This window comes from Xenopus tropicalis, chromosome 9 (genome assembly GCF_000004195.4).
Source record: "Xenopus tropicalis strain Nigerian chromosome 9, UCB_Xtro_10.0, whole genome shotgun sequence".
Lineage (NCBI taxonomy): Eukaryota > Metazoa > Chordata > Amphibia > Anura > Pipidae > Xenopus > Xenopus tropicalis.
This window is the reverse complement of record NC_030685.2, coordinates 21,417,357-21,430,974: the sequence shown is the minus strand read 5'-3', so window position 1 is coordinate 21,430,974 and position 13,618 is coordinate 21,417,357. Positions and strand designations below refer to the sequence as shown.

Sequence of the window (13,618 nt, the reverse complement as noted above, 5' to 3'; positions counted from 1 at the left end):
CCCCAGGTTTAGCCAAACACTCAATCTCAGCATGCTATTGGTTATCAAGGGCTGTCACACATGGAAGTAACGCCCACATATTTTGTGCTTACATGTAGCCAAGCGTAAGTAGTATGTCATAGGCTGTATGCCTTTATAGTGATGTCCAGCCTTCTAGAAATTCCGATTATTCAATGGCTGCTAGAGTCTTCTAGAGGTGTGGCTTAATCGGGAATTCTGTTCACTGATTGGCGGGTGGATGCATCCGTCGCTTTATATGCGGAAGTAGTTCTGAAGCATGGAGCGAAGTCAGGGTGAGTGGTAGTCATGGAATTTGGGGGCCCTGACTGAGCAGAAATAAAAGTAGATCGGATAGGGGCATGTATCTGACAGGCCAGAGCCTAGCTGAGAGTGTGTGGGCAGGAGGGCGGGGGCTGAAACTACAGACAGAGAGCTCAGTGTGTCTGTCACTGAAGAAAATGAAGACCAATTGAAAAGTTGCTAAGAACTAGCCGTTCCATAACATACTATTTACATACTAAAAGTTGACCCACCACTTTAATACTGTGTTCTATTAAATCACTGACAGAAATATGATACTAACAGAGTAATGGTTGGAAGCCCCCCCCCCCCAAAGTAAATTAAACGTGTGGGCTCCTTCCCACATATATCACTGCAGCAACTCTCACAGGAGTTACCCTCTAAATCTTTCCTACCAGTGATATCAGTGGTGTGACAAACAGGTGGTATCTCTGTTTACATATCATAGAAACCTCTTATGCATGTCATGATTATAGAATAACAATATTTTAACGCTCTTTTTCAGATGGAGGAAATCTTTCTGGGGTGCAGCACATCATCCTGGTGTTGTCAGGAAAAGGAGGAGTTGGGAAGAGCACCATTTCTACTGAGATTGCACTTGCACTGCGGCATGCTGGGAAAAAGGTGAGTGCATGGGTATTTACATTTAGTCATAGCAGCCCCTACTGCCCCGGACTCACTATGTCCCTCTCTTATTTCTTTGTTTTCTTTCAATAAAATAGGGTTTCTTGTCATTATTGTTATCTTTAGGTTGGAATACTGGATGTAGATCTGTGTGGTCCCAGCATTCCACGTATGCTCAATGCTCAGAGCAAGGATGTTCACCAGTGTGACAGTGGCTGGGTACCAGTGTATGTGGACCAGGAGAAAAGCATCTCACTCATGTCTATTGGGTTTTTGCTGGAACATCCAGATGATGCTGTAGTATGGAGAGGACCCAAGAAGAATGGTATGGACCGTGAGATATAATTTGGATAAAAGTGAGGAGATACCATTAGCACTGATTGGGGAGACTTAAACATGGAGCAGGATTCTCTTATCAAACTCAAGGGGGGCAGGTGATATGTACAAGGCTCCATTGCTCCTGACACTGCAGTGTCAGGATCAATGGAACCTTGTACATATCACCTGCCCCATGTCACCTGTCTGCACCTTGCACTGTACATTTAAAGAAGAAAGAAAGGTGAAATCACTGGGAAGGGGGGGGGGGGGGTGCCAAGTGTTATGTACCCCCAGTGAGCATAATCACTTACCTAATTCCCTGGTCCAGTGTGTCTGTTAGCAGAAAACTGCATCAACCCAGTGTACTTCTCAGCAAATACCACAGAGCAATCTTCTTCCTTCTTTGTGTCTGTGCACATATGTGATAGTGTTTAAAGCCAAAGCCATTATTTGGCCTGGGCCCAGGCAGTGTTGGACTGGGGTGGGCAGGGCCCACTGTGGCTGCTGCCCCAGAGGCCCTCACACCCCCCAGGCGCCCCTGCCCAGTTCCCTCAGCAAGATCAGTGGGGTTGAGCCAGCGGGGATCAGATCTGGGTCAACCTGTTAAAAGGAGCATTGGCCCGGGGTCTCAGGTAAGTAATTTATTCATTGCTGCTCCAGTTGTACAAGCACAAGTTTTAGTTGAAAGGGCCCTACTTCCTGTACAGGTTATAAATGAGCTCCATGGTAGTTTTATTATATTTGGTTATTTTGTTAAAGTAGGCGCTTTGAGTAATGCAAAACTACTGTGCATTAGACACACAGAAACATGTACTGTGGGTTAAGAGAAAAATGATTTTGCCTGTGGATTGACATGATGGGTATCTGGCAAATGGCTCAGAGGATTTTTTTTTAGCTATGTATTAAACCATATAATCACCTCTTCTATAGTAGAACCAGTGTAAAAGCTGTTTCTGTATGATCTTTTATTTGTTTCCATCCCAGCTCTTATCAAACAGTTTGCAAGTGATGTGGCATGGGGGGACTTGGATTTCCTCATTGTTGACACACCCCCTGGAACATCAGATGAGCATATCGCCACCGTGGATGCCTTGCGGCCTTTTAACCCCATGGGTGCTTTGCTGGTCACCACACCTCAGGTAACACGCTGCTTTTAGGGTAATGTACCATGGGAAGATTAGTCACCTACGATAAATCTCTGCTACTGTGGGTGACTAATTTCCCCGAAAAGCCTTTCCACTGGCTTACGCATTGCTTCAGTTTTCAAAGTCGCATAAAGTTGCCTGCAGGAGCAAACTTTGCGCAAATTCAAAAAAGCCGAAGTGATAAGTAGGCCTTTTCACTGGCGATTCCCTTTATTGCCAGTGGGGAGATTAGTCACCCTCTGCAGCACTACACTTTCTCATTCAGTCTGCCTCACCAACATTGGAGAAAGCAGGAAGGAAATCACCGCTATGCTGATTTGTGTTATTTGCCCTTTATTTGAAAGAAGGTGGTGGACAATGTAAGGTTACAATATGACCTTGCATTTTTTGATTGCCAATGGTAATGTTAAATGGAAGATAGGGATAACTCCAGTTCAGGCTGGGTTAAAGGAAACATTGGCATCTGTAAGGCATGGCACCCTGTGCTGGAAGTTGCTTTGAGAGGAAACTTCAGTGACTTTGGCAAATCACGGCGCCACGTATGCCATCCCACCAGCGATTTACATTGTAGCCGGTGGGATGGCTTTGCGAAGAGATTAGTCGCCCACGACAACGAATCTCCCCATGTGTCACTGCCCTGAACCACAAGCAGGAGGACTGAGGGAAAAGGGGCTTGACCTGCATTCTATCTCCTAAAGCTCACTGTTTCTTGGAGAAGGCTCCATATCTGTGTTGTTGAGTCTTCATTTATACTTGAACACGTCAGTTTAAAGGGCCCTCACATAAAGTATGACTTGATTTCTGTACAGGCAGTCTCTGTCGGAGATGTAAGAAGAGAGCTGACGTTCTGCAAGAAGACAGGACTCCGAGTAATTGGGATCGTGGAGAATATGAGCGGATACGTCTGCCCTCACTGCACCGTATGATACCTTGCCATTTACCTTCCGCTTCTGAAAATGCACCAATTGCCACCCTAACAGATATATTGATAGTTGTGGTGGCCATTTCTGAGACATAATTGGTTTACAAGTCCGGACTGGCAATCTTTGGGTTCTGCCAAATGCCAGAGGGGCTGCTGTAAGATGCCACAGACAGTCACTATTAATTGGGCTGGTGGGGGGCTGTTTGGGCCTCTGTGTACTTGAAATGTCCAGGCCTGTTTTGACTCCCACCCAGTCCAGGCCTGTTGGTTCATGTTATTGAAGTCAGAGAGAAGATTTAATGTTGTTGCTTGTTGTATCACCTCTTAGTACCTTAGGGCCATTGAACATTATGCTCATCTGATAAACATGGCATCCATGCCTAATTTCCTTGAGGTTCTTATATTACATGCACAATGCATCAAAACCATGTAGAATTTGGTACCTTTGCACAGACTAAATCAGTTCATGTCATGTCTGATTCGCCTCCTGTGAGTTTATATGTGATGTGATGAATTAGGTGTATGCAGATGCACCACGCTGCATTTAGCACAAGGCGGGGCAAGCATAGGTAGCTGCCTGCCATGTTTCTAAGTTTCCAGTGAATGGGGAACAATTTTTAATGTTTTGCCACCCACCAATCAAGTTACTAATTGCCTGACAAAACAACAGAAATAGCTACATGTACAAGTGTTCTTATGAATAGTCCATTCTTGGCCTCAGAAGCTACTTTCATGCATCTAAATATATCTGTATCCAGTACTATCAAAGATAACAAAGCCATTCAATTGTATGGGAATTCCAGGGAGAAATGTGCCAAGTGGGCTTGTCGAAACAGAATATTGGCAGCTTTCTTCCAAATAAGTAATACTTGCTTACTCGAGGGCAATACTATAACTGGCACGAGGTTTGCTCCCCCTATTAACCCATGGCAACCAGTGAGATGCTGACTTTCAGACTAGTAGACTAATTTCTGCATGTTATTGGTTGCTATGGCTTTCTAGAACGAGAGCAAACATTGCACCTGCTATTTTATTCCCCCATCAAGTGTAATTCAAATAGACTGAACCATAATGTAAGAGAAATATCATTTTGTGCTCCCTCTTTGTACAGTCCCCTGATATGTTCCTTATTCACCCTAGGAATGCACCAATATCTTTTCCAAAGGAGGAGGGGAGGAGCTGGCTCGTCTTTCCGGGGTCCCTTTTCTAGGTGAGACAACATTACATTTGTTACAGCTTTTTTTTTAAAGATATTTCTTTGTTGTCTTAAAGGGGTATTTCAACTTTAAATTAACCTTTAGTATGACATTGATATTCTGAGACTATTTGCAATTGTTTATTTTTTTGCAGGTTTTCAGTTATTTGGGTTTTTTTTTCAATGAGAAATTTTAGCGGCTAGCTAGTTGCCAGAGTCTTGTTTACCTTAGCAACCAATGTGAATGAGAGACTGGTATATGAATAGGAGAGGAACTGAATATGAAAAGTAATAGAAAGTAACAACAATAATAATAAAATTGTAAGCTCTCAGACAAAAGTGTTTTGGCTGCCGGGGTCAGTGACCCCCATTTAAAAGTTGGATAAGATGTACAAGAGGAAGGCAAATAATTAAAAAACTATATTAAAAAAAAAACATAATGAAGACCAATTGCAAAGTTGCTAGGAATAGGGCATTCTATAATATACAATAATATAAACAGTTAAAGTAAGAACTCTGGCACACGGGGAGATAAGTCGCCCGCAACAAATCTCCTTGTTCGCGGGCGACTAATCTCCCAGAAATGCCATCCCACTGGTGGCGTGATTTCAGTGAAATTGCGCCGCCGCGTATGCCATCCCACCGGCGATTTACATTCTCGCCGGTGGGATGGCATTTCGCGGAGATTAGTCGCCCGCGAACAGGGAGATTTGTCGCGGATGACTAATCTCCCCGTGTGCCAGAGCCCTAAAGGTGAAGCATCCCTTTAGGGTGAAGACACCCAGAGTTACTAGTAGCAGCTACTTGTCACGGCTACTAAAACAGACAATGCTGATCATTTACTGATAACTGTCTCTATGTGTGTTTTAGCAGAGGCAATTCACAGTATTGTCTATGACGGGGTTTTTTCTGGCTTTTAGTAGCCCTGCCAAGTAGCTCTATGTGTCTTCACCCTTAATTGAATGGCATCATGTGCCTACTATTCAGACCAAAAAATGGGCTGCTGCTTTGGGTGTGGATTGTCAGCTATGAAGGGAAGGTCAGGCTCAGGTCTTGAAGTTGCTTCTCAACCTTGGGCCAGGAAGAAAGGGATTTAGTGCCCATCTTATGGCTATGGATGCTCAGGGCAGAATGAGGTCTGCTTGTTTGATGAGGGGTGATGTACAACAGACCTCATATAACTGAATGTACATTTTATTACTAGAATTGTACATAGCTGTAAGTGAAGGTGCATTAAAGGGCCAGTACAAAGAGAGAGGAAGCACTGTACATAAAAATGGTTGTTTGGTCATTTTTCCAGTAGTCAGGAGCCCCGTGATAACCTTGTGTATTACTAGAAGAGACAACCGGAACCGGCATGTAGCCACATGGCACCTTTTTTATTCCTTTGTCCTTTCCCCACAGGATGTGTCCCACTGGATCCCCTTCTGAGCCAGAGCTTGGAGCAGGGCAAGGACTTTGTGCAGGAATTCCCCAACAGTGCCGCATATCCAGCCATTTCCAGCATCGCCCGCCAGATTCTCGATATGGCCTCTCCACGCTCCTGACCCTCTGCCCAGCTGCCCGATTTTCACCAATCTTTTCTTTCTATTGACAAAGACTACGGCACATAAATTATTATTATATGGTGAATAGACATTGGTAGAACTGACCCACTGTTGGGTAAGATTTAGACATGACTGCAACAGAGCTCACTGTGCCCAATGCTCACATTATTACTGCCTGGAATGTCCCTATAATTATAGCACTTCCATCAGTTTCTTTGTGGTACCCTGATTGTTCCGCATTTTTTGATGGCTAGACTGAGAACAAGGCAATTGATGTCAGACTTTCATCACCTTTTAAGGGGGTTTTCACCATTATATTAACTTTTAGTATAATATAGAGAGTGCTATTTTGAGACAATTTGCAATTGGTCTTCACACTTCCAGAGCTATCTGGTTGCTAGGGTACAATTTAACCTAGCAACCAGGCAGTGGTTTGAAAGAGAGACAGTAATATGAATAGGAGAGGGCCTAAATAGAAATATATGTAATTAAATGTGATAAAAACTTGAACATTGTAGCCTTCCAGAGCAATAGTATTTGAAAGCTGAAAAAAGTTAGAAGTGGAAGGTAAAAAAAACAAAAAACTATAACTGAAAAGTTGCTAAGAATTGGCCATTCTATTACAAACTAAATGTTAACCTAAAGGTGAACCACCCCTATAATAATATCCTGTAACAACAATATTTGAACAGAAACAAAATATATAGCGGAGATAATTCATAGATTCTTTTTAGGTCTGGGCTCAGGGCCGTGATCCTGGCCTCTTTATAAAACATTCCTTTCAGAGTGTTGAAAAGTGAAATTCTTCTTTAATGTCATGTGTCTGGCAGATTGCAGCAGGTTTTGCTTAACTATTGATTTTCCCTTCTCTCCTGACCACCGGTAGCTGTTCTGTTTTTATGGTGATGAGTTATGTTGGTTTTGCATTAAAGTGGACCTGTCACCCAGACATAAAAAGCTGCATAATAAAAGCCCTTTTCAAATTAAACATGAAACCCAAAATCATTTTTTTATTACCACATCCATACCCATTATAAAAGCATTTAAAAATCTCAGCTGTCAATCATATATTGCCTGCCCCGCCTCTATGCCTTAGGCATAGAGGTGGGGCAGACAGTTACTTTCACTTTCAATTCAGAACTTTTTAGATGTTGCTGCACTCCTCACATTCCCCCTCCCTCCTCACCATGTAATTATGTAACCAGTGCATGGGCATGGGCATCAGGTCCCCCCATACTGGCACAGAAACAAGATTTTGGCAGGATGCAATGCCTGCTTTGATAACAGTGTCCATATAATGGCACCTGCCTGCTTGCTGCAATTGTGAATTCCAAGGCTGAAGAAAATAAGATTAAAATAATGTATTTAGTGTAAGTAAAGTTTATTTTGCTTGACAAAACAATAGAAAACAATTTGGAATGATTTCTTAACGTGACAGGTCCCCTTTAAATAAGGGCCACACTATTCTACCTTCGCCTTATTACACCATAAAGCTTTTTCTCCCATAGGAGACTTAATATATCCTCTTTCACTGTATAATTGGGATGTTTTGTTTGTCATTTGCCTTACGCTATGCTTCCCCTATTCATGGAATACCTGAAAAGGGATGTTATGTTCAATGGTATCCCCTTGATGTTCATTAGTTTTGCAGTGCCCCCCCCCCCCCCTCCAATGGTCACAGGGTCTGCTGATAAGGAGTTACACATCTGGTTAGAAGCAGAATAGAGGGACAATATTTCTAATGTATGCAAAGGGTTAAGATCATCTTCCAAAAACCATAAGATCTACCTCCATTTGACCTAGAATGTGACAGAGAGACCAAACTGCATCCAGTGGTGTTACTACAGAGGAAGTGGTGGGGGGTGGGCAGAAATCTTCTTCCCCAGCTTATCTCCTAGCTAAGCTGACAGGGAATGAGGGAAACGAGGGGTGGGTGGGCACACAGGCAGGTGGGGCTGGGTAGGAATGGATTTGCACGCCTGGCCCCTCCGAAGACTTCTTTTGTGGGGGGCCCAGCCACATATAGTTACATCACTGCCTGCATCTGGCCAATTTAAAGCAAATGGAAACATGCCCATTCTGCTCTGATTCTGAATTCATTATGCCCAGTGGAGCCCTTTCCTTACTGCCTATCGAGGTCCCTATTGCACCCACCCTCGCTGTGCTCTGCAGCTCAGTTCAGATTTTCAATCTAGTGCCAGGTGCAGAATACAGATATACGCTTACCGCGTCTCATAGTATTCTGTATATTCAGTTATGTGCCAAAACCCACATATACTCCAGTATGGTGAGAATGATGATATACAGTACATCACATCCAACAAGGCATATAACTATGACAACTGCATAGGAATAGCAGAGCCTAGTTAACAGACAATTTTTATTAAAGAGGAACTCCACCTAAGCTTTTTGAAAAGTAAACATAATTATAAGCAACTTTGCAATATACATTAATTAAAAACTATGCAGCCTTTTCATGATTTATAATGTAATAATACAGGTTGGAACAGTTACCCAAGCCCGCCCCCTGTTCCCCTGCTGATCTGGCTGGCTACTTTGAGACTCAAATAAAATGTAACAGTAGTCGCCTGTCCTCAGCCTGCCTTCAACCTGCATCCTCCCAATCCCACAATCCCCTGCACATGTGATGTCAATAACAATAAGAACATCCCAGTGCAATGCACTGTGGGTTATGCAGTCCCTTTATGCTGCCTGTAAGCTGTGGAGAAGGTATTACAATTTGTAACATTAATATTTCAGTCCCTCCTCCCCTGCCAGGATTACAAATGATGCAGAAAGAGTAGAACTGTTTTTCAGCAGTAATTCAGCATATAAAATGGTATTTATTCATACTTTTGAAGGAACAGATTACAGAGATAGGTATATTAAGGGGTTTCTGTGTTGGGTGAGACTCTTTAACACATTTTGGTTTGGAAGCTGGAGTTTCCCTTTAATAATAAGCAGTGACAGGCAGTTCAGCACAGGTTTCCCTAAGTGTCAATAGTAGAAAATCCCATAGTCATCCTAAATCTCAGAGAGAGCAAGAGAGAGGTTTGGCTGCAGCTGTTTGCTGACAGGGTTAATAGCCCAGGAAAGTTTTCTTTGCTCTCTGGTTGCTGAATAACAGGGGACTTTGGTAATGACCTTGTCCCTGTGTTTTAAGCATGGATTCTGCTGTGCTGAGAGCGGAGCTGAACTGTTCCATTTGCCTGGCCATTTATACCGACCCTGTAATGCTGAGATGTGGCCATAACTTCTGCCAGGCATGTATAGGGAATGTGCTGGCCAGCCAAGAGGAGTATGGAGTTTATTCCTGCCCTGAATGCCGGGAAGAGTTCCTGGAGCGGCCGGCCCTGCACAGAAACCTGAAGCTGAGCAGTATAGCTGAGTGTGTCCTGGCAGCTCATGTGGAGCAGAAGGAGACTGAGATATTGGGCACTTACTGCGAGCCAGCCATACCCGCAGCTAAAACCTGCCTCCACTGCAATGCCTCCTTGTGCCAAAGCCATTTACAGAAACACAGCCACTCCAAGGAACACATCTTATCGGAACCCACCCACAGAAGATGCTCTGTTCATAATGAAATCCTAATGTATTACTGCTGCAACGACAATGTCTGTATCTGTGCGTCTTGCGGCTTGTTTGGCGACCACAGGGGGCACCAGGTGGAACCACTGAACAAGGCCTCCGAGAAGAAGAAGCAGAGGCTCAATACAATCATGGATCAGCTGGTATCTAAGAAGGAAAATACAGATAAACAAATCCAGGTGCTGCTGGGTCACATGAGAGACATCCAAGAAAAGCTTTCGGGTTTACATGGGAGGGTGATCGAGCTGTTTAAGGACATTGAGAAATTGTTGGGGGCTCTAGAACATAAAGTTCTAGGTGAAATCACCAGGCAAGAAGAACAGGGGCTGCGCCATATCTCCGAACTTGTACAGCGCCTGGAGCTAAAGAAAGATGAGATCTCCAAGAAGATTCTTTACATTGAGGCAATGCATGATACCACAGACCCTTTAAGGACCCCATGGGAAGCTTTTGAGGAGGGGGACATGCTTCCCAGGGACAATGATATAAATCCTGTCAGTTGCCTAGATGAGGCATCCATCTCACTGATGTTAGACAAAGGCTTTAGAAACTTTACTGACCAAGTCCTTGACCTCAGGGCAAAAAGGCAGCTTCCAGTGCTGCAGCTTCCAGATTTACTACTGGATGTAACAACAGCAAATAATTACATTGTGATATCGGACGACATGAAATCGGCCTCTTTTACATCTAAAGATCTGAGGCGGCCGGACGGCCCAGAGAGGTTCCTATCATGTCAGGTGTTGAGCACCGATGGGTTTGCCTCGGGCCAGCACTACTGGGAAGTGGATGTGAGTAAAGCCAAAGTATGGAATATAGGGGTGGCCTATCCTAGCATAGAGAGGAAAATAGACGGGCCGGAGTCGTACATTGGCTTCAATAAGAAGTCCTGGAGTCTGGCTTTCCAAAACACACTGGGTGCCCTTCACAACAAGATAGGACAAAAGATAACTGATTACCCTCCTTTGCAGACATTGGGGATTTTCCTGAATTACGAGGCCGGGCAGCTGTCCTTTTATGAGGAGTCTGACACCAAGAGGCATTTGCACACCTTCACTGCCACCTTTACTGAGCCCCTCCATGCTGCTTTCTTTATACCCGAAAATAGCAACATCACCGTGCGGGGTGGCAAGGGTGCTTATAACACATAATACACTGTTTCCATACAAGATGTATTTGGTAGTTACATGCTACCTGCTGATTGGTTTCTATGGGTTAGTAGACCTTGCACAAATTTGGTATTTTTCTTACATTACCCAAGTGCCTGTGATCTTTATTGCTAAGAATGTATTCAGAAACAGCGTTTCCCCAATGGGAAAACTGGTCTGGGCCTGACAGGCCTGACTCTGCTCCCTGCCCACAACCGCAATGCGCCCCCTCCAGCATTCTTACAATACAAAGGATACAGAAATATTTTGATTTGTACTATTAAAATAAGTGCAATGTTGCTCCTTTACACCTAGAAAACCGAAATCATGTCTATTATTTGGTAAATGGCATTACAGAAGGTGCTTTTATTTTAAAAGGAAATGATACTACATATATTATATATTTATACATGCATTCACATTGATATTACATGCTGTATTTATGTAGGGGGGAGCAGCCATGATTGCTCTAGATCTCTCTCTCTTTTTTTTTTTTTTTTTTACTTTTTTTCTTTGCCAATGCTGAATTTACATCTCCACTTGTAATTAGATTGCTCTTTATTTCCCATTAGTGTTATTACTTCTCACTGTAAAATGCCACTCAGCCTTCCCCGCTGCTCTCTGTGTTATTTTATCACTGAGCCCCCTGCACATCCTGGGCCCCCCACCAGTCATGGGGTTCGCTTCCTCCAGGCCCGGACTGGCAATCTGTGGGTTCTGGCAAATGCCAGAGGGGCTGCTGTAAGATGCCACAGACACTCACTATTTATTGGGCTGGTGGGGGCTGTTTGGGCCTCTGAGTAGTTGAAATGCCAGGGCCTATTTTGTATCCCAGTCCAGGCCTGGCTTCCTCTATAGTTACACCCCTGCCTTTCTTATTGATTTCTCTTTCTACAAATGCTAAACCCCAGGGGCACCCTAGCGCCACCCTGAGGTGACCTAGGGAATGTCACTAGAGCAAAAAGCACAATAGTGATGTCCCCCAAACCCAACAATCGAATGAGGGGTTCCATGACCATATAACGGTATGAGGCGAAGTGCTTTTATACAGGGCATAGAACCCTATTTTACAACAGGGGTTACATTATTTATTATAATAATAGTTCTAGTAAGTCACGTGACAGGAATTACATCACTAAGCACTGATTATAACTGATAAGAATAAGAATAAAATTCCTGCCTTCCAATAAATCTGATTTTGTATCATTTGTTTTTAATAGTGAAGCTTTTTACTATCATGATTTCCCTTGTAGGGTATGCAGTCATTGGGTGCCATAGGGAATGGATGCCTCACATGATTTCCCTTGTAGGGTATGCAGTCATTGGGTGCTATAGGGATTGGCTGCCTCACATGATTTCCCTTGTAGGGTATGCAGTCATTGGGTGCCATAGGGAATGGATGCCTCACATGATTTCCCTTGTAGGGTATGCAGTCATTGGGTGCTATAGGGATTGGCTGCCTCACATGATTTCCCTTGTAGGGTATGCAGTCATTGGGTGCCATAGGGAACGGCTGCCTCACATGATTTCCCTTGTAGGGTATGCAGTCATTGGGTGCCATAGGGAACGGCTGCCTCACATGATTTCCCTTGTAGGGTATGCAGTCATTGGGTGCCATAGGGTATGGATGCCTCACATGATTTCCCTTGTAGGGTATGCAGTCATTGGGTGCCATAGGGAACGGCTGCCTCACATGATTTCCCTTGTAGGGTATGCAGTCATTGGGTGCCATAGGGAACGGCTGCCTCACATGATTTCCCTTGTAGGGTATGCAGTCATTGGGTGCCATAGGGAATTGTGCTCTCTGAAGTGGCTGGGTGTCTGGCAGTCTGAGTCAGTATAGACAAAAGAGAATTAGTGGCAATATGGAGAGGGAAAGCACCCTGATGCCATTACTAATAGCTAAGGTCACGGTGGGGGGTAATATTTGGAAAGGATGTACTGGATAGAAATTGAAGGCAGAGAAAGGGAAGGGGACAAGTTTTCCTTGACGACTGGCATTAGTGGCAATGCTGACAGCTGTGTTGGCACAATATAGAACAATTGATACAGGTCAGTCTGTTAATCTGTTATAGAGACCCTTATCTCTTACCTCTCTTATTTGGCACTTAGCCGGGGGGGGGGGCCTCCATTTAATTGATTATAATCCAGCCTATTATGACTAAAAGCAGGGCCAGGGGAGGACAATAATGATGTGCAGGTCAGAAAAAACTCAACTCACACCTGACCCAAACAGGTATATTGTATATTGTAGGATCTGCACTCAGCCCCTACCTGGGTCCTTCTTTAAAGTGCATGCATTTTAGGTTCCTAGACAGGGAAACTTTGGGAGCAAAGAAATAGTGTGCTTCCCCTGTCTGACCCGCACCAAATTGCCCAAATCTGAACCCTAAACAGCCTGACAGCCTGGATCAAGCAGTGGTTCAGAGCAATGTTGGCCCACGGGATCAGGACCAGCTCTGGACTGGGATTCAAAATAGGCCCTGGCATTTCAAGTACACAGAGGCCCAAACAGCCCCCCGCAGCCCAATAAATAGTGACTGACTATGGCATCTTACAGCAGCCCCCTGGCATTTGCCAGAATCCATAGCTTGCCAGTCTGCCCAGGCCTGGTCCGGACAGCAACTCTTTCTCATTTTTCAGTTGCCCCTCTGGGACTCCTACTCACAAAAAAAGCTAAATCTTGGCCCTAGCTGTGGTACTTGAGGGGACCCAAAAGATTTTGGAGGGAGACCCTCACTGAAAGTAGCAATTTAGCCAAGAGGCCATTCCAGTTAGGAGATACATTAGCCATTATAACAAGCAAATGTGCAGCTTCCCTTATTGTCTGCTTC

The 13,618-nt window shown here is 44.1% G+C and overlaps 2 protein-coding genes across 4 annotated transcripts; both read left to right on the top strand.

Annotated features, from left to right (window-relative positions):
* Window positions 1-186: 186 nt before the first annotated feature.
* On the top strand, window positions 187-7,039 carry nubp2 (nucleotide binding protein 2). Of its 3 annotated transcripts, none has more exons than XM_012969994.3 (7): window positions 187-293; window positions 806-924; window positions 1,051-1,249; window positions 2,227-2,381; window positions 3,197-3,307; window positions 4,450-4,519; window positions 5,909-7,039. In XM_012969994.3, the coding sequence occupies exons 1-7, from the start codon at window positions 278-280 to the stop codon at window positions 6,049-6,051; spliced, it is 813 nt and encodes a 270-aa protein (XP_012825448.1). In that variant the 5' UTR covers window positions 187-277; the 3' UTR covers window positions 6,052-7,039.
* Window positions 7,040-8,937: 1,898 nt separating this feature from the next.
* On the top strand, window positions 8,938-10,911 carry LOC100486775 (E3 ubiquitin-protein ligase TRIM39). The gene has a single exon (XM_031892811.1). The coding sequence runs from the start codon at window positions 9,216-9,218 to the stop codon at window positions 10,785-10,787; it is 1,572 nt and encodes a 523-aa protein (XP_031748671.1). The 5' UTR covers window positions 8,938-9,215; the 3' UTR covers window positions 10,788-10,911.
* The last annotated feature ends 2,707 nt before the right edge of the window (window positions 10,912-13,618 follow it).

What these genes read in the sequence shown, in the direction of transcription:
- nubp2 (XM_012969994.3), top strand. An exon ending in TGCGGCATGCTGGGAAAAAG is followed by an intron (nt 925 to 1,050) that starts GTGAGTGCATGG and finishes TGTTATCTTTAG; the next exon opens with GTTGGAATACTGGATGTAGA. An exon ending in ACGTCTGCCCTCACTGCACC is followed by an intron (nt 3,308 to 4,449) that starts GTATGATACCTT and finishes TATTCACCCTAG; the next exon opens with GAATGCACCAATATCTTTTC.
- LOC100486775 (XM_031892811.1), top strand. Translation starts at nt 9,216, where the DNA reads ATGGATTCTGCTGTGCTGAGAGCGGAGCTGAACTGTTCCATTTGCCTG.